Source organism: Heterodontus francisci, chromosome 4, assembly GCF_036365525.1.
Source record: "Heterodontus francisci isolate sHetFra1 chromosome 4, sHetFra1.hap1, whole genome shotgun sequence".
Lineage (NCBI taxonomy): Eukaryota > Metazoa > Chordata > Chondrichthyes > Heterodontiformes > Heterodontidae > Heterodontus > Heterodontus francisci.
Window position 1 is genome coordinate 28,145,662 of NC_090374.1, and position 20,793 is coordinate 28,166,454.

Below are 20,793 nucleotides of genomic sequence, written 5' to 3' on the forward strand. Positions count from 1 at the left end.
AAATTCTCATCCTTGTTTTTAAATCTCTCCAGGTCCTTGTCCTTCCCCATCTCTGTAACTGTCTCCGGCCCTTAAAGTGGGTTGGTAGCATAATGGTTATTTTAGTGGTCTAGTTCAAATAATCCAGAAAGAGGAGTTCCAATCCCACCATGAGCGCTGGGGAATTTAAATTCAATTAATTAAATAAATCTGGAAGAAAAAGCTTGTAATGGTGACCACAAAGCTACTGGATTGTTGTTAAAAAACCATCTGGTTCACTAATGTCCTTTAGAGAAGGAAATCTGCTGTCCTTTCCTGGTCTGCCCTATATGTGGCTCCAGACCCACACCAATGTAATTGATTGTTAACTGTCCTCTGAAATGGCTGAGCAAGACTCTCAATTGTATTCAAGTAAATTATATTATAAGTAAATTATATTCACCACAACCTTCTTGAGGGCGATTAGGGTTGGCTTTGCCAACAATGCCCACATCCTGTAAACGAATATATAAAATAAAGTCCTGCAACCTCAGAGATATATGTGCTCCTCCAATTCTGGCCTCTTGTGCAAGTCCAATTTTAATCGTTCCACCATTCATAGCTGTGCTTTCAACTGCCAAGGCTACCTGAACTCTGGAATTCCCTCTCTGCCTTTGTACCTCCATTAAGGTCCTTAAAACCTACTTCTGACCAAACATTTGGTCATCCATCCTAAATTTTGTTTGATAAAGCTCCTGTGAAGCATCTTGGGATGTTTTACTATGCTGCATGTGCTATATAAATACAAGTTGTCATTGTTGTTCTACCGACAGATGTCTATCCATTTTATTCATTTCAGTAAATATTACTTCCCATTGAATCCAACTTTCAAGTTTTTGTAACAATCTTCAGTGATCTCATTATTTAAATTATACATCAATTTATTTCAAGATCACTTCAGCTGTCCATGGGACTAAGATCATCAAATCAACCTAGGGCTTGAATTTAATTAGCACATCCAGTATCATAAGAAAGAATATAACATGGGCTCAATATGTACTGCAGACAGAACTTAATGTTTCTGGTTGAATTGCATAGGAAATGCTTGCACAAAGAATGTCCAGTGGTATAATGTGTTAGTGCTCTATTTAGGAGATGATGTGCAAAATCCAGCTTCAGCAATATTCACACTTAAGACTTGCTTGGTGGTGAGCTGTCAAGTTTCAGCAGGTCATCAGGCAAAGCCCTAAATAGGAAGGGTGAACCATCAACAGGGACTTCAGCTTGGATCACATCTCATTATTTCCTACTGGTTATGAACAGAAGGCATTTGCAGAGTTCATAAAGATGTCTGCAGGTGCTCACTTGTCCCATCAATCGGAGCTCAAAACATGAAGGCTGGAAGCTACATACAGACAAAATATAGGAAGCTAAAATACAAATATTAAAAGGCAAGGTGTGGGTAAAAGGAGTTGTGTTCATTAATTTGAAGGACAGGTGATAATTCCTCTTCTAAAATATTTTTACCATTTGATTTGATGACTCCATTTCATTCATTCAGCTTTGACAAACTGCTAAAATCAAATATATATATTTTTTAATTCATTCATGGTATGTGAGCATCACTGGCTATGCCAGCATTTATTGCCCATCCCGAATTGCCCTTGAGAAGGTGGTGGTGAGCTGCCTTCTTGAACCGCTGCAGTCCACGTGAGGTAGGTGCTGTTAGGAAGGGAGTTCTAGGATTTTGACCCAGTGATAGCAAAGGAACAGCGATATAGTTACAAGTCGAGATGGTGTGTGATTTGGAGGGGAACTTGCAGGTGGTGGTGGTGTTCCCATACATTTGCTGCCCTTGGTAGAGGTCATGGGTTTGGAAGGTGCTATTGAAGGAGCCTTGCTGCGTTACTGCAGTGCATCTTGTAAATGGTACACACTGCTGCCACTGTGCATTGGTGGTGGAGGGAGTGAATGTTTGTGGATGGGGTACCAATCAAGCAGGCTGCATTGGCCTGGATGGTGTTGAGCTTGAGTGTTGTTGGAGCTGCACCCATCCAGGCAAGTGGAGAGTATTCCATCACATTCCTGACTTGTGCCTTATAGATGGTGAACAGGCTTTGACGAGTCAGGAAATGAGTTACTCGCTGCAGGATTCCTAGCCTCTGACCTGCTCTTGTAGCCACGGTATTTATGTGGCTACTCCAGTTCAGTTTCTGATCAATGTTGATAGGGTGTTGATAGTGGGGGATTCAGTGATCGTAATGCCATTGAATGTCAAGGGGAGATGGTTAGGTTCTCTCTTGTTGGAGATGGTTATTGCCTGGCACTTGTGTGGAGTGATACAAGATCATCTAATGGAATCATAGAATTATACAGCACCGTAGGGGGCCATTCAGCCCATTATACTTGTGCCAGCTCTTTGAAAGAGCCATCAATTTAGTCCCAAATCCTGCTCTTTCTGTATAGCCATACAAATCTTTCATTTTCAAATATCTATCCAATTCCCTTTTGTAAATTATGATGGAATCTGCTTCCACCACCTTTTCAGGTAGTGTATTCCAGATCATAACAGCATATGAATCAGATCAACTTCTCCAAACCAAATAAAAATAAAGACACATGTAACTTCTGTTTTGCTATGGAACTATTCACCATACGCTGGACTCTGTCATATGACACAGCGTAGACCATCAGCATCATCGTTTCCACATTTACTAATTTAAACTCCTAAAGATTGTTCAGTTTTAATGGACCTGGTTTCAGATTCTGATATCTAACATCAATGCCAATCAGTTTAATTACCCAAGTCAGTCTTCAATATTTGTAGAACATAGGCATGACTCAATGCCTTACAGTATTCACCACTGCGAAAATAGACTGAAACATTGTAGGGTGCAAGAGGGATAATACAAAGAATCATTCACATGTGCCTTGTATCATACCAAAGAAATTCTACGTAATACTTTAACTTGGATAAATACTTGCTATGGGGAAAGAGCAGGGCATGGGAACCTAATTCTTCTCTAACCTTTCCCAGTTCTGATGAAAGGTTACTGACCTGAAACGTTAACTCTGCTTCTCTCTCCACAGATGCTGCCAGGCCTGCTGAGTATTTTCAGCACTTTCTGTTTTTATTTCAGATTTCCAGCATCTGCAGTATTTTGCTTTTATATTAGGGGATGGGATTAATTGGATTGCTCTTTCAAAGAGCCGACACTGGCACAATGGGTGAAATAGCCTCTTTCTGTGATGTATGATTCTATGAACTATATAAAATCTATTCTCCTGAACAAAAATAAAATCAAAAAACTGAACTAAATTGTTCAAAATATGTGAAAAATTTAAATAAATGAGCTGAATTGTTGGTATTGACAGCTTTGTGACCTTATTGAAAAATATATATTTATTTGCTATTACGCACATGATCCACACAATTTATTTTCAACTTTGATACACATGGTCTACACATGCCAAACTAGTCACAGAATCAGATAACAATGTTACATTCTGTTTATGAAGGTGCCAAAACTGAGTCAACTTCTTGTAGATGCATTTTAAGACAATTCATACCAATGACAATAGAGACATAATTTATGGGAAATTGTAAGCTACGAAAACTGAGTGTGATTTGAGAATATTTACACACAGTTGCTCAATTATGAAACGACTGCTACCTGTCACAAATATTAAAGTAATGGAAACATTTAACAAGTAAATGGACAGGTAACTGAGACACAGAGGCAATCCAAAGGAAGAGGAAACTGTAAATAGTCTTCATAAACGAAAAACAAAATCTAAATGAATCTTTACTGCTACATACTCTTTAACCCCTTCTAATATATTTGGCCATTAAGAGTGAATCTGTCTGTGCTACATCTTTTCTCATGAGGGAAATAGGAAATATATTCAAAGGACCAATATCAGACAACACTCTCAACTTGCTCCTTAAGGCTTATTTGTCACTATAAGTTATGTTGTTTTGGTCTCTCAAACACATGCGTATGCAGAAGAATTTTCTGAGGGGTTGTCATTTTACGAACCACATTTAGAGGGCGTACTGTTAGAACTCCATCCTATTAGAAGATTCCAGATCCATGGAATGGAAGCTTTATTTCTGGTGACTGTTTGCCATTCCAACCAAAAATAAATACACTTTAATTCATCTATCAGATGCATATCATTCCAAAAACACAAAACCATAAGTTAAAGTTGTTATTCCCATAAATTACTATTTTCGAGTTGACGATTGACCAGTCAACAGTGTTTTGTGACATTTTTCATGAAAATGACACAAAACGTGACAAATAAGACCATGAATCTGTGAAATTAACTCCCTGGTCACTAGTTGGTGCACAGTGTGACCACAGTAACAACCGAGCAAAAAAAGGGACACCAATGAACACATTTAAAACGGTATCTCTATACGAATATACAAACATACGAACTAGGAGCAGGTGTAGGCCACTCGGCCCTTCGAGTCTGCTCCGCCATTCAATAAGTTCATGGCTGAACTGATTACTCCACATTTACACCTACCCCAAATAAATTTCCACCCCCTTGCTTATCAAGAATCTATCTGCCTCTGCCTTAAAAACAAAGATTCTGCTTCCACCGTCTTTTAAGGAAGAGAATTCCAAAGACTCACAACCCTCAGAGAAATAATTTCTCCTCATCTCTGTCTAAAATGGGGAACCCCTTATTTTTAAACAGTGACCGCTAGTTCTAGATTCTCCCACAAGGGGAAACATCCTTTCCACGTCCACCCTGTCAAGACCCCTCAGGAAATTATACATTTCACTCAAGTCGCCTCTTACTTTTCTAAATTCCAGTGGATACAAGCCTAGCCTGTCAAATCTTTCCACATAAGACAGCCCACCCATTCCAGGTATTAGTCTCGTAAACCTTCTAGGTACTGCCTCCAACGCATTTACATCCTCTCTTAAATAAGGAGACCAGTACTGTACACAGTGCTCCAGATGTGGTCTCACCAATGCCATGCATAGCTGAAGCACAAACTCCCTTCTTTTGTATTCAATTCCCCTCATGATGAACAATAACATTCTATTAGCTTTCCTAATTACTTGCTGTACCTGCATACTAACCTTTTGCAATTCATGCACTAGGACACCAAGATCCCTCTGCATCCCAGAGCTCTGCAATCTCTCACCATTTAGATAATATGCTTCTTTTTATCCTTCCTGCCAAAACGGATAATTTCACACTTTCCCACATTATACTCCATTTGAAAGGTCTTTGCCCACTCGCTTAACCCATCTATATCCCTTTGCAGCCCTCTTATGTCCTCTTCACAAGTTACTTTCCGACCTTTCTTTGTGTCATCAGCAAATTTAGCAATCATACCTTCAGTCCCTTCATCCAAGTCATTAATATAAATTGTAAAATGTTGAGGCCCCAGCACAGATCCCTGTGGCACACCACTCGTTACACCTTGTCAACCAGACAATGACTCATTTATGCCTACTCTCTTTCCTGTTAGCTAGCCAATCTTCTATCCATGCCAAAATGTTACCCCCTAAACTTTGAGCTTTTATTTTTTGCAATAACCTTTGATGTGGCACCGTAACAAATGCCTTCTGGAAATCTAAGTACAATACATCCACCAGTTCCCCTTTACCTACAGCACATGTAAGTCCCTCAAAGAACTCTAATAAATTGGTTAAACATGATTTCCGTTTCACAAAACCATGTTGACTCTGCATGATTACCTTGAATTTTTCTTAAAGGCCCTGATAGAATGTCTTTAACAATAGCTTCTAACATTTTCCCCAAGACAGATGTTAAGCTAACTGGCCTGTAGTTTCCTGCTTTCTGTCTCCCTCCCTTTTTGAAAAAAGGAGTTACACTCACTATTTTCCAATTTAATAGAACCTTCCCCAAATCTAGAGAATTTTGGAAAATTAAAACTAATGCATCAACTATCTCAGTAGGCACTTCTTTTAACACCTTAGAATGAAGTCCATCAGGACCTGGGGACTAGTCAGCCCACAGCTCCAACAATTTGTTCAGTACCACATCCCTCGTGATTGTAATTTTCATGAGTTCCTCCCTCCCTTCCATTTCCTGACTTACAGCTAATACTGGGATGTTACTTATATCCTCAAAAGTAAAGACTGATGCAAATATCTGTTCAATTCATCTGCCATCTCCTTATTATCCATTATTAATTCCCCAGACTCACTTTCTATAGGACCAACACACACTTTGTTAACTCTTTTCTTTTTTAATTATCTATAGAAACCCTTATTATCTGTCTTTATATTTCTTGCTAGCTTGCTCAGGCTAGTTAGGTAGCCTGTACACCATTCCCACAGGTGACTTCTTGCCTTTATGATTTCTCATCTCTACCCAAATTGCTTCTCCATCCTGGTCTCCTGAACATCCCTCTCTATTGCGCGAACACCATCATTAATTAACAGAGCTACCCCTCCACCTTTTCCTAGCTTTCTGTCCTTCCTAAATGCCATGAACCCTTCAATATTTAGATCCCAATCTACGTCATCCTGCAGCCAAGTCTCTATAATGGCTATCAGATCATACTTATTTTATTTCTATTTGCACTCTGTTTGTCTGTTTTGTTTTGAATGTTACGTACATTCAGATACAAAGCCTTTAGTTTTGTCCTTTTATTATTTTTATAACTTCTAGCCTTATCTGTTGATTTACTCTTAGATTTGTATGCTCTGCCCCTTCCTGTCACAGTCTATAGTTTCCCATATTAATACCTTCCTCTCTTGCCTTGTCTCTACTCCTTGATTTACCATATCTTCCCAAATTTTATCCCTTACCCCCACTATTCAGTTCAAAATACTCGCTACTTCTCTAGTTATGCAGCTCGCTAGAACACTGGCCTCAGCATGATTCAGGTGTAGACCGTCCCAAGGGTACAGCCACCACTTTCCCCAGTACTGGTGCCAGTGTCCCACAAACCGAAACCCACTTCTACCACACCCGTCTTTGAGCCACACATTAATTTCTCTAATCTTATTTGCCCTATGCCAATTTACAAGTGGTTCCGGTAATAATCCAGTGATTAATACCTTTGAGGTTCTGCTTCTTAATTTGGCACCTAGTTCCTCATACTGACTATGCAGAACCTCTTTCCTTTTCCTGCCTATGTCGTTGGTACCTACATGGACAACGAAGACTGGATCCTCCCCCTCCCACTGTAAGTTCCTCTCCAGCCCTGAGCAGATGTCCCGAACCCTGACACCAGGCAGGCAATGCAGCCGCCTGGACTCTCGCTCTTTGCTGCACAGAACTGTGTCAATCCCCCTAACTATACTGTCCCCTACCACTACATTCCTTTTTTCTCCTTCCACTTGAATGGCTTCCTGTACTATGGTGCCATGGTCAGGTTGCTCATCCACCCTGCAGCCCCCACTCTCATCCAAACAAGCTGAAAGAACCTCAAACCTGTTGGACAATTGCAAAGGCCGAGGCTCCTACACTCCTGCCCTCTGGGTCCCCTTACTTGCCTCAGCTGCAGCCACACTCTCCTGTCCCTGACCACTGATCAAATCAGAAGACCCTATCCTAAGGGGTGTGACCACCTCCTGGTACAAAACGTCCAGGTAACATTCCCCCTCCCTGAGGTGTCGCAGTGTCTGCAGATCGGCTTCCAGTTCAACGACTCTGAGCCGAAGCTCTTCGAACTGCAAACACTTACTGCAGACGTGTTTGCCCTGGATCACACTGGCATTCAGGAGCTCCCACATGCTGCAGCCGTGACACATCACCTGTCCTGACATCCTTAATGTGTTTTAGTTAACTACTTAATTAATTTATTCAATTATTTGTTTTATTTTCCTTTTGTCTATATTTTATTAAGCTTAACATTAGTTCCTTTACTATTTTAAACGTTAGGATTAGAATGGACCTTAATCACTTACCAGATATTCACCAAACAGGTAGCTTCTTCCCAAACCAATCACCTACCTGCTTGCCTATGATGTTTGATGCTATGTTTGATTTAAATTAAATTAAATGCTTACCTGTATACTCACCCAGGCATATATATATATATATATATATATATATATATATATATACTCTGTTTCCCTGCTCTCAATGTTGATGGTGACGTCACTCTGATGGGACACAAGCGATTTAAGTGTTGATGGGCAAGAAGATCTCAGTCCCCGATTTTTTTTTCGTGGGATGAAGCGATTTAATTAGATTCTACTCATGGTTGGGTTCAGTGTTGAATAAATACAGACGCTTTGATTTTGTAACCACGTTGAAATTCGCAAATTCGGGTGCGTGTTGAGCCAATAAAGAGATCAACAGGATCTTTAGCAAAAGATGTGCACAATATCAAACACACTGATTGAGAAGTGCTCGATGTTCGCATTCCCTTTACCTTGAACGTCTTTTCAACCTGTGGCGTTGAACTGAACCACATAGCTTCCTAATCGGATTACTGGTAAATTGCACGTTTGATTTTAGTTTTCTGCTGTTGTTTCTTGACAAAAAAAAATAGTATAAAGCTGACGATGCCGCAAAGAGTTGGGACAGCTAATAAGTGGAATAAAGTAATGTTGCCTGTTGCTCGTTAATATACGACTGTATTATGGTTTGTTACATTTTTTTTTAAAACATCAAGTGTGTGCAACTTCATAATCCCTCTAAAAAAATGCCTTTACACTCAGACATGTTTCGAATCGTTTTCTTCACCTCAAACACGATGCTCACAGGCACGATAAGAAACAACAGGCTGCATACCAAGAAACAGCAGCTCAACATCTCGGAGGCTGAGCGAGTCGAGGACCAGAGACTGCTAAAAAAGTAACTTGCTCTTGAAAGTAAGATGTTCTTACCTTAGAAACACCGCTACTCCCCAGAGATAAACCCACAAAGCAGCGACCGAGTGGCATTTTCTTTCTATCATATTGCCTTTATAACAAGGTCCGAACGAGAATTGCCGTTTCAATGGGTTCTTCTCGCTGGCTTGAATCTCCTCGCCTCCAGGACCATGGACAGCGCTCGGTTCTCAATGGCATGAGATTTCCCTTATCTATTACCCCCTCTGCTTACATGCAAATTTCTAATTAGTGTTTTTGCAAATCTTTTAGTATTTTTTTCTCCTCCCCGGCGGCTACAGGTCCCAGGATCACGTTTTCAAAGTCAAGGGCATCGCTGAGGTTGAATGACTGGAGCGGTCGCTCCCCTCGACCGCTCGCTCTACAAGCAACATTTTCTACCAAGTGATCCGCCAGGAGCAAGGGGGGCAGGGCTCGCCGTGCAATTCAACTACACGCAGCGAGGTGGGAGGGACAGAGAAACATGATAGACGATGCAGCTAACCAGTCGGATGTCAAGGAGGGGGTGGTAAGGGCCTCTGAGCTTGCAGGGTTGATGGATTGGAGTGACAGTTGACAGGGCAGCGAATTGCGCGGGGCAGGCGCTGCAAAAATTTAAGAAGCGGAATTTGCTTATTTGTGTCAGATTGAGACAGCAGAATTCCTCAGCTCTGTGTACGTTTAGATATTAAAATACTGACCCATAGTTGTTTCTTGCCATGTATTAAGCGGCGAGTTGCTTCCTCCGATTAAACTTATGGCAATAAATAACTAGGGAAATCTGGTCAATTATACCGCAAATTGTGCTGGAAATGCAAGGTGTTTCGTTAGTTCATTCTGACGAGACAACGGAATTATGACAAGAAATCATTGCTCAATGCGAAACGGCTGAAAGGAACCAATGGCACATAGCGGTATCTTTGCACATTAGTTTTTTTTTTAAATGTGGGGGGAAGCTGCAATAAAGAATAGTATTTTAGTGCAATAACGTGTTGCATCGCCACCTTTCCTGGCAGTGCTCAGTTTTGTGTCGTCCAAATGTGTAACCAATAGACTTTGACTGTTTCAAGTTAGCTTTACGGATTAATTTCATTTCCATTACAAATCAATTAATTGTGAAGAAATTTCACTTTTCAAGAATGAACCAAATCCAATAACTCTGTATATTTTTTTTCCCTCTTGGCTCATTGCACACAAGTATTACCACCTAAGGGGATTTTATCTCTTAATTGTTCCAGTCACACCCCCTACAGTTCTAAGCCATAATTATGGCTTTGAATTATAAATTAGTGATTAGCCTTTTTTATAATGTGATTGATGGAAATTCTTAATTGCAACGTGTTGCTCGCAAACTCGGATTTTCATTGCAATGCTATCAGTCACCTGGTTTAAGGGAACGGTCCAGCAGATTGTCACATAAATCACTCGGAGCGTCCAGCGGTGTTAAATGTTTCGTCTTCCACTATGTTCCCCCACCCTTTACTGGTCAGGAGAAAATTTGATCCACGTGACCAGCTCCAAAGGCAGGAAACCCACCTTTACCGCTCTTAATTCTTGCCTCGTCAAGTCACTGAGTTGTCTATTGATATCCACATGTCTAAGAACAGATTCTCGGTTAGTGTGGGTGAGATAATGAAGCCATCGATCAGTGTCAGTTGCCTGTTTAACCTTGAATTTCTGCGAGTCTGAGCGTATTAGGGGATGCATTCAGCAGTATCGTGCTAATTTATTAACTTTTATTTGCAAATAAAATGTAAGCGTACAAATAAATCGCGACGGCCCAACCAAGAAGCTCAACGTTGACTCACAGCTGCATGAACGGAATAAAAAGGTCGATTCCAGCCAGATTCCACCTGTTGCACATCTTAACTCCTGAGTAAGACATACACGAGTTTCGCAGGTTCAGATTCCGCACAAGTCACCGCACTGCCCGTGCGGGTAAAATTCCGCTTGTATTAAACTACATATTCCTTTACCGGTTTCTGGTGTCGGAAACGTGTGTGTTCCCTTTCTTTAAAAAGTGCTTTTCTGTCCAGTATCATTCGTAGTTTCTTATACAAAGATCCAATTTCGCCTTTGAAGGTCCTTTTAAATTAGAAAGCGGGAGTTTGTTAATTCATTCTAGGGGACATGGGTATTTTTTTTTAAACAATGTCAGCATTTAATGACCAGCCCTAGTTGTCCTGGATAAGGTGGTGGTGAATCTCCTTGAACAACTTGCATTGCATGTGGTGATAGAACTTCCACTCCCGCACCGTGAGAATACCAAGGTTTTGACCCAGTTATGAATCATGGGCCTATTGAAAATCCAAATATTAACAAAACCGTGCCGCTTAAACAATTCATGGGCTTGTGTGTATAAGGGCAATTGCAACAATAAAATAAATGATATCAAGTAGAAGTACAAGTTTTTGCTTTACTCTCATGTCGCCTGATAATTGTATCAATCCGCTTGTAATATCCGACAGGAGGCCAAAAAAATCGAGAATCAACAGAAATTTACGGGAAATTTTGTGCTCCAGCCCCTGTTAACAAGAAATGCTGGAACCACTCAGCAAGTCTGGCAGCATCTGTGGAAAGAGAAGCAGAGTTAACGTTTCGGGTCAGTAACCCTTCTTCGGAACAAGAGTTAGTTTGAGCCGGCTGAAACTTGTTTCCTCATCCGGAAGCCAATGACACTGCAGGAAAATAAGTTATGAAAGTCTTAGCTCGCACAACACAAGCAGGAGAAATAAACCTATTGGAAGAACTCGTGTTGATGTACAAAATAACACTTGCATGGTAAAAAAGAAAAACCTGCATTTATGTAACTCCTGGTAGATCGTTACCAGAATTAACTCGCGTTATGGCCCGGGAATGGTGACTGCTCACAACCCATTACAGGTGCAAGTGTTCATCTTTAATGATTGCGTAAATTTATTAAGTAATAATCATACAGATATTCAATGATGATACTTAACGTAGCCAATAGAATACAGCTGGTTCAGTGGAGCCCTGGACTGTTCTTCTGCTTTGGCCTCCTTGTCTCAAGAGACAATGGGTAAGTGCCTGGAGGTGCTCGGTAGTTTGAGGAGCAGTGCCTGGAGTGGCTATGAAGGCCAATACTAGAGTGACAGGCTCTTCCACAGGTGCTACAGATAAAATTGGTTGTCAGGGCTGTTACACAGTTGGCTCTCCCCTTGCGCTTCTGTATTTTTTCCTGCCAACTGCTAAGTCTCTTCGACTCGCCACACTTTAGCCCCGCCTTTATGGCTGCCCGCCAGCTCTGGCGATCACTGGCAACTGACTCCCACGACTTGTGATCAATGTCACAGGACTTCATGTCGTGTTTGCAGACATCTTTAAAGCGAAGACATGGACGGCCGGTGGGTCTGATACCAGTGACGAGCTCACTGTACAATGTGTTCTTGGGGATCCTGCGATCTTCCATGCGGCTCACATGGCCAAGCCATCTCAAGAGCCGCTGGCTCAGTGGGGTGCATATGCTGGGGATGTTGGCCATCTCGAGGACTTCTGTGTTGGAGATACGGTCCTGCCACCTGATGCCAAGTATTCTCCGCAGGCAGCGAAGATGGAATGAATTGAGACGTCGCTCTTGGCTGACATACGTTGTCCAGGCCTCGCTGCCATAGAGCAAGGTACTGAGGACACAGGCTTGATACACTCGGACTTGTGTTCCGTGTCAGTGCGCCATTTTCCCACACTCTCTTGGCCAGCCTGGACATAGCAGTGGAAGCCTTTCCCATGCGCTTGTTGATTTCTGCATCGAGAGATAGGTTACTGGTGATAGTTGAGCCTAGGTAGGTTAACTCTTGAACCACTTCCAGAGTGTGGTCACCAATATTGATGGATGGAGCATTTCTGACGTCCTGTCCCATGATGTTCGTTTTCTTGAGGCTGGTGATTAGGCCAAATTCGTTGCAGGCAGCCGCAATCCTGTCAATGAGTCTCTGCAGACACTCTTCAGTGTGAGATGTTAATGCAGCATCGTCAGCAAAGAGGAGTTCCCTGATGAGGACTTTCCGTACTTTGGTCTTCGCTCTTAGACGGGCAAGGTTGAACAACCTGCCACCTGATCTTGAGGTTTTCTGTTGACCAAAGTTCTTTTTGGGTTGTGCCGAGGGTCTCCAGATTCTATATCTTATAGCTCTTTCTGGGCCTAGCCTTATCCCATATAAGATGATTGATTAGTTTACTCTTGAGTAGCCATCTTTAGCCATCCTGATTAGGTTACTGTAAACTCTTTGTCCACTTGATCAGGTTTGCTGGGGCCTTGATTAGTTTATTATTGTCATGATGTCTTTGTTATTGGGCAGGAGACATAGTCAGCATTTAACTGTTATTTACAGAGGTTATTGCATTATAGAACCATGTCTGTGAGTAAAGGCACATTTCACCCGGTCAGTAATTTTATACTAAGCACAGAGTCTTGCTTCTTGAACCTTAGTAAATCATGGCTAACAATTTAAAGGATTATTAAACTAAGTTATTACAAGGAATAATTAATTCATAATTCTTACAGTTAAACCTATTGGAAGAACATGTGTTGATGTACAAAATAACACTTGAATGGTAAAAAGAAAAGCTGTATTTATGTAGCTCCTTCCACAACCTCAGAAGGGTCACAACGTGCTTTATGTGGCAGCCAATTTTGTGCACAGCACGATCTCAGAATCAGCAATGACATAGCAACGTAGAAAAATAGGAGCAGGAGCAGGCCATTCGAGTCTGCTCTGTCATTCAATACGATTAAGGCTGATCATTCAAACTCAGTACCCTGTTCCTGCTTTCTTCCCGTATCCCTTGATCCCTTTAACCAGATAAATGTGCCTTTTTGGTGATGTAGGTTTGTAGGCTTAAATATTTGCCAAGACACTGACTCACGTGCTCTTCTTCAAAATAGTGCCATAGAATAATAGAAGCTTTACAGCTGTTATGTGGGTTTCCATATTTTGTTTGTTAAAATTTGAGAATCTATATTTTAAAAACTGAAAAGGATTTCATGACATTGAATCATCTGGGGATTGCTGAACTTTGCTGTGTTTTTTTAAAGGATGGGTAACAAAAGGTTGACCAGTAAACAAGTAGTGGACAACGTGATTTCAAGTAAACACAGCTGGTGTTCTAACCTGAGGGGACAGATGTTTACAATGAAACGACAGACCACGATATATAACTGTCACAGGATTGTTGCTGAACTGTTATTTTTAGTTTCAGTTTTAACTGTTAAAAGCCAGTTGTTTTTTGGACTAAAAGATGCAGTTGGAGATCTGCATATTGACCTGCCAGGAGATCAGAAGACAATCCAGACCACTCTTACCTCTCTTTGAAGAATCCCTGCTCTTGAAAAGCAAAAGCCTGTATCAAGTTATACTGTTGCCTCCTGTATTTTGAAGAAACCCGGAATGTTTACAGAAACCCTGCATCTTTAAAAAAGCTGTGCATCGAATGTGTGAGAACTGAAACCTATGTTGCTGCACACCTGCTGTAAGACCTGTGTGAAGCCTTCTTTGAACTTCTTCGTTGAATTCCTTTGAACGCCTACCCAAACAGACTGTTAATCAACATTACCTGGAAAGATTCCTAGTGGCAGTCACCTAGTCAATCTGAAACACCTCACCAAAAAAAAGATTTCCATTGTTTCTCTTCAGTATAAGTTATTTCTTTTTATTCCTTCTATTTCTTTGTAACAGCTGCAAACAAAAATATTTTTTTTCCCAGTTAACCGGTTGTATATGTGAGTGGGTGTGTGAGGGTCCTGATTAAAAAAATAAGGGGATTCAATATTTCAATTCGTGTATATATTTACTTTATTATTGGTTAAGACTTGGGTTTATAATAAACAGATAATTTTGTTGTTTATCAAAGAAACCTGGTTGATGTGCTTTATTCTGGGGACAGGTAAGAATATCTAATTGACTGTTTTGGTAAGTGGGAACATTTGATATGTTGTGACCTGTGGAGAAGTGGGTCTGAACTAACAGTGCACTTCTCCCGCCTCAGTCATAACACAGCACAGAAGGAGGCCATTGGCCTGTCGTGTCCATGCTGGCTATCTGCAAGAGCAATTCAGACCCATTCCCCTGCCCTTTCCCTGTAACCCTACAATTTTTTCTTTTCCCTTCAGGTGCTTACTCTTTTGAAAGTCATGATTCAGTCTGCCTCAACCACATTCTCAGGCGGTGCGTTCCAGATCCTAACCACCTGCTGCATAAAAAAGGTTTTTCTATGTGTCACCATTGGTTCTTTTGCCACTCACATTTCACCGGTGTCCTCTGGTTCTTGACCCTGGGTCCTGCCTGTGCGGAGTTTGCAAGTTCTCCCTGTGACCACGTGGGTTTCTGCCGGGTGCTCCGGTTTCCTCCCACAGCCAAAGACTTGCAGGTTGATAGGTAAATTGCCCCTAGTATAGGTAGGTGGTAGGAGAATGGTGGAGATGTGGTAGGGAATATGGGATTAATGTAGGATTAGTATAAATGGGTGGTTGCTGGTCGGCACAGACTCGATGGGCCGAAGGGCCTGTTTCAGTGCTGTATCTCTAAATAAAAAGTTTTTAAAAACAGAGTGCGTTGATAAGGGTCACATTGTTGATGTGGTGTACCTTGGCTTCCAAAAGACATTTGATAAAATGTTTATAGCAGGCTTATCAGCAAAGTTAGAGCCCATGGAATAAATGAACTGTAGCAATATGGCTATGAAGTTGGCTGAGTGACAGGGAACAGAGAGAAATGGTGAACATTTGTTTTTTGGACTGGAGGAAGACATATGTTGGAATCCCTGTTTTTCTTGATCTATATTAATGACCTGGACTTGGGTGTGCAGGACACTATTTCAAAATTTGCAGATGACACAAAACTTTGAAGTATTGTGAATTGTGAGGCGGGTAGTGATAGACTTCAAGAGGACTTAGACAGGCTGGTGGAATGGGTGGTTAAGTGGATGATGGAATTTAATGCAGAGAAGCGTGAAGTGATTCATTTTGTTAGAAAGAACAAGGAGAGGCAATATAAAATAAAGGATACAATTCTAAAGGGGGTGCAGGAGGAAAGGTACTTGGAGGTATATGTGCACAAATCATTGAAGGTTGCAAGGCAGATTGAGAAAGCAGTTAGCAAAGCATACAAGATCCTGGGCTTTATAAATATGAGAATCGAGTACAAAAGCAAGGAACTTATGAACCTCTACAAAATTCTGGTTTGGCCTCAACTGGAGTTTTGTGACCAATGCTGGGCACCACACTTTAAGAAAGATGTGAAGGTATTAGAAAGGTTGCAGAAAAGATTCAAGATAATGGTTCCAGAGATGAGGAACTTCAGTAATATAGTTAGATTGGAGAAGCTGGCACTGTCCTCCTTGGAGGAGAGAAGATTAGGAAGAGATTTGATAGACATTTCAAAATTATTAGTGGTCTGGACAGAATAGATAGGGAGAAACTGTTACCATTGACGGAAGGGTCGAAACCAGAGGACACTGATTTAAGGTGATTGGCAAAATATTTAGAGGCGACATGCGGAAAAAAACATTTTTATGCATCGCATTGTTAGGATCTTGAATGCTCTGTCTGAGAGTGTGGTGGAGGCAAATTCAATCAGGCCATCAACCAAGAATAGGATAATTGTGGGACTATGGGGAAAAGGTGGGGGAGTGGGACTAGGGGAGTTGCTCTTCCAGAGAGCCAGCATAGACATGACGGGACGAATGGCAGCCTCCTGTGCTGTATCTATTCTATGATTCTATAACTAACGTTTCCCAGTTCTGATAAAAGGTCATTGACCTAAAACGTTAACTGTGTTTCTCTCCACAGATGCTGCCTGACCTGCTGAGTATTCCCAGCATTTTGTGTTTTTATTATGTACTCAAGTTATCTGCCAAAGTTTTTTAATATTTTTCATCAGGTTGTTACTGAAGTAATTAAATGGCATATCTGCAAGGGAAATATGGACCGACCATCAACAGTATCAGCCAAGAGACAGAACAATGATTTCATAACCCAACTCATAAGAAAACAAAATTAACACTGCTAGAGAAATTCAAAACTATAAGACAGAACAAACACACCCATCTGCATTCAACAGTTAATGGAAACTCTCAGGAAAAGGATAGTTATTACTAAAATAGGCAAAATAGACAGGCCAGACAACTTGAACACACAAAACTTAAAAAGCAATTGAAACTGGTATTGCTTTAACTAACATGTTGCCAAATTCAAGGAAGGTGCCTGCGGATTGAAGGGCAGAATTTTATTTTTAATAAACATACTTGGAAATATCAAACATCTGTTGCAGGAAATGATTTTGAAATGTGGTGCGTGACCATGTGGAAAACCATCACTTGTTAAGGGACAGTTAGCATTCATTCGGAAAGGGGAAGTCATGTTTAACTAACTTGCTGGAGTTTTTCCAAGGCGCAACTGACACAATGGACAAGGAAATGCCATTGATATATGTCTGGATTTTCAGAAAGCTTTCAACAAGGTTCCACATCAGTGAATAATAGCTAAGGCAACACGTCATAGAACAGGAGGTAAAGTATAGTGCTGAATATAAAACTGCCTTAGAGCAAGAAACAGAGGGTAGTTATTAATGGGAATTCTTCAGGTTGAAAAAATGTACACCAGCAATTAATTTTAGGATCATTGCTATCTTTAATATCTATTTGTGAGTTAGACTGGAGTACTCTTTACAAGTTTTTTTTTATTCATTCATGGGATGTGGGCATCGCAGGCCAGGCCAGGCCAGCATTTATTGCCCATCCCTAATTGCTCTTGAACTGAGTGGTTTGCTAGGCCATTTCGAGGGCATGTAAGAGTCAACCACATTGCTGTGGATCTGGAGTCACATGTTGGCCAGACAAGGCAAGGACAGCAGATTTCCTTCCCTAAAGGACATTAGTGAACCAGATGGGTTTTTACAACAATCGACAATGGTTTCATGACCATCATTAGACTAGCTTTAAATTCCAGATTTATTAATTGAATTCAAATTCCAACTTCTGCTTTGGTGAGATTCGAACCCATGTCCCCAGAGCAGTACCTGGGTTTCTGGGTTACTAGTCCAGTGACAATACCAGTATGCCACCGCCTCCCCTAATCAGATGCACAAAGAAGGCAAGACAAATAATGAAAACTGCAGCTAGTCAGATTGAGTTATATCTTTTGGTAATTGGGTCAGTGGATAGCAGATGCAACTCAATAACGATACAGTCGGTTGTTGATTCAACTAGCTCAAATGCCATGGCCATTCTCCTTTTAACAACCAAGTCCCTACAGCTTACAATTTAACCACTGAAAGAAGCAATTGAAAAAAATATATATTTGGCAAGACAAGTTGAGAAGGCTATGAAGACAGAATTCAGGATCCTTGGCTTTATAATTAGGGGCATAATGTACAACAGCAAGGGAGTTATTCTACTCCTTCATAAATCACTGGTTAGGCCAATTCTGGGCACAATACTTTAGAAAGGATGTCAAGACCTGAAAGGGGGTGCTTAGGTTTGCTAAAATGGTACCAAGGCTATGGGGAGATTTAATAGGAGGTGTTCTACATCATGAAGGGCTTTGATAGAGTAAATAAGGGGATGCTGTTTACAGTGGCAGAATGGTCAGTGAACAAAGATTTAATGTAATTGTCAAAAGAATCAGAGGCAAGATGAGGATTATTTTTTCATAGTGAGTTGTTATGATCTGGCATCCGCTGCCTGAAAGGGAAGTGAAAGTAGATTCAGTAGTAACTTTCAAGGAGGACTGGATAAATAATTGAAGGGGATAAATTTGTGGGGCGATGGGGAGAAGAAAGGAGAGTGGGACTCTGAAACAGCCATCACAGATATGGGATGAATGGCCTCTTCTGCTCAGTATCATTCTATGATTCTATGTCTGTGTAGAATTGTACTGAATCAGGAGAATGTGTGTCAGGATTTTCCCTGCTATGGACCAGAGGGAAAGACCTCACTAGTTTCCCCACCATGATTTATCTCCCGATTTATCTCTCTTCTTGAAGATTGTCAAATTCCTGAAGTCGCTGAGGGGGTGGGGGGTGTTCTTTTTCCTCCCAAATCCGTAAGATGAGTGCATGGAGTCTTGAAGTGAGCGAAAGCCATTCAGCTGAAATACCATCGGAGGTGCAGGCTTTGTTGTTTTTCATCCGTTTGATTGCTTATTGCAGCTCTCCCATCGATGGTGGTTTATCAATGGATTCTACCACAGGGTAGCTGGGGATATCCTTAAGATTATCAGCTGCCACTGTGGATTCACAGTTGAGGTTTTGTTGAAAAAGTTCTTTCCAGCATTGACGGATGGCATTGTCATCCTTAAGAAGAGAGACACCATCCTGTGAGCAAAGAGGATTATGTCCATTTCACCTTGGTCTGGGTAACTTCAAAAAAACTTTGCATGTCATGATGGTCGGCATATTGTTGGATCTCTCTGGCTTTCTCTTCCCTTCACTTGTCCTTTATCTTCTGGATTTGTCTTTGGGTGTCGGCCTTGAGCTATTGGAATGCTGCCTTCTTGACTTGTGACCTTGGGTTGTTCTGCCAGGCAATGAAGGCTATTCGTTTTTGTTCCAGGAGGTCACTTATTTCAGCATCATATTCGTCAAACCAGTCCTGGTGATGACGATGCTCGAACCCAATGGTCTGGACACAGGAGTCTAGTTTGTTCTTACTGTTTTGAAATTGAGTGGATGGGTGAAGATTTTCCAGATTGGTTGTGAGCTGCACTTGGAATTCCTCTCTTTGTTCGGGCTGCTTTAGGTCTGAGACATTGATCATCTTCCTCTTGGACTTTTGGATCTTGTGTTTATCAATGGATTCCACCACAGGGTACTGGGGGATATCCAGGTGAATGTTCATCACCAATTGAACAAGTCAATGATCTGTCCAGCAAGCATCAGTTCCCTGTATGGATCGAGTGACACAGACATCACTTAGAACTTTGACTCGAACAATGATATAATCCAGGACTATCTGCATACCAAACTGCAAAAGCAGCATGCGATAGACAAAGCTAAGCAATCCCATAACCAATGGATCAGATCTAAGCTCTGCAGTCCTGCCGCATCCAGTCACGAATGGTGGTGGACAATTAAACAATTAACTGGAGGAGGTGGCTCCACAAATATCCCCATCCTCAATGATGGGGGAGCCCAGCACATCAGTGTAAAAGATAAGGCAGAAGCATTTGCAAAAATCTTCAGCCAGAAGTGCCGAGTTGATGATCCATCTCGGCCTCCTCCTGAAGTCCCCAGCATGACAGATGCCAGTCTTCAGCCAATTCAATTCACTCTGTGTAACATCAAGAAACGACTTAAGGCACTGGATACTGCAAAGGTTATGGGCCCTGATGATATTCCGGCAATAGTACTGAAGACCTGTGCTCCAGAACTTGCCACGCCCCTAGCCAAGCTGTTCCAGTACAGCTACAATACTGGCATCTACCCCGCAATGTGGAAAATTGCCCAGGTATGTCTTGTACACAAAAAGCAGGACAAGTCCAACCCGGCCTACTCTCAATCATCAGTAAAGTGATGGAAGGTGTCATCAACAGTGCCATCAAGCGGCACTTGCTTAGCAATAACCTGCTCAGTGACGCTCAGTTTGGGTTCCGCCAGGGCCACTCAGCTCCTGACCTCATTACAGCCTTGGTTCAAACATGGACAAAAGAGCTGAACTTGAGATGAGGTGAGAGTGACTGCCCTTGACATCAAGGCAGCATTTGACTGAGTATGGCATCAAGGAGCCCTAGCAAAATTAAGGTCAATGGGAATCAGGTGAAAAACCCTGCGCTGGTTGGAGTCATACCTAGTGCAAAGGAAGATGGCTGTGTTTGTTGGAGGTCAATCACCTGAGCTCCAGGACATCACTCTAGGAGTTCCTCAGGGTAGTGTCCTTGGCCCCACCATCTTCAGCTGCTTCATCAATGACCTTCCTTCAATCATAAGGTCAGAAGTGGGGATGTTCGCTGATGATTGCACAATGTTCAGCACCATTTGTGACTCCTCAGATACTGAAGCAGTCC

At 41.6% G+C, this 20,793-nt stretch overlaps 1 protein-coding gene across 1 annotated transcript in view; it reads right to left on the reverse strand.

Annotated features, from left to right (window-relative positions):
* The window catches only part of glra3 (glycine receptor, alpha 3), a 257,751-nt gene extending 248,885 nt beyond the window's left edge, over nt 1-8,866 (reverse strand). Inside the window, exon 1 of the mRNA XM_068028776.1 lies at nt 8,796-8,866. Coding sequence (XP_067884877.1) covers nt 8,796-8,866 — 71 coding nt within the window. The remainder of the gene's footprint in view (nt 1-8,795) is intronic.
* Nucleotides 8,867-20,793: the final 11,927 nt, after the last annotated feature.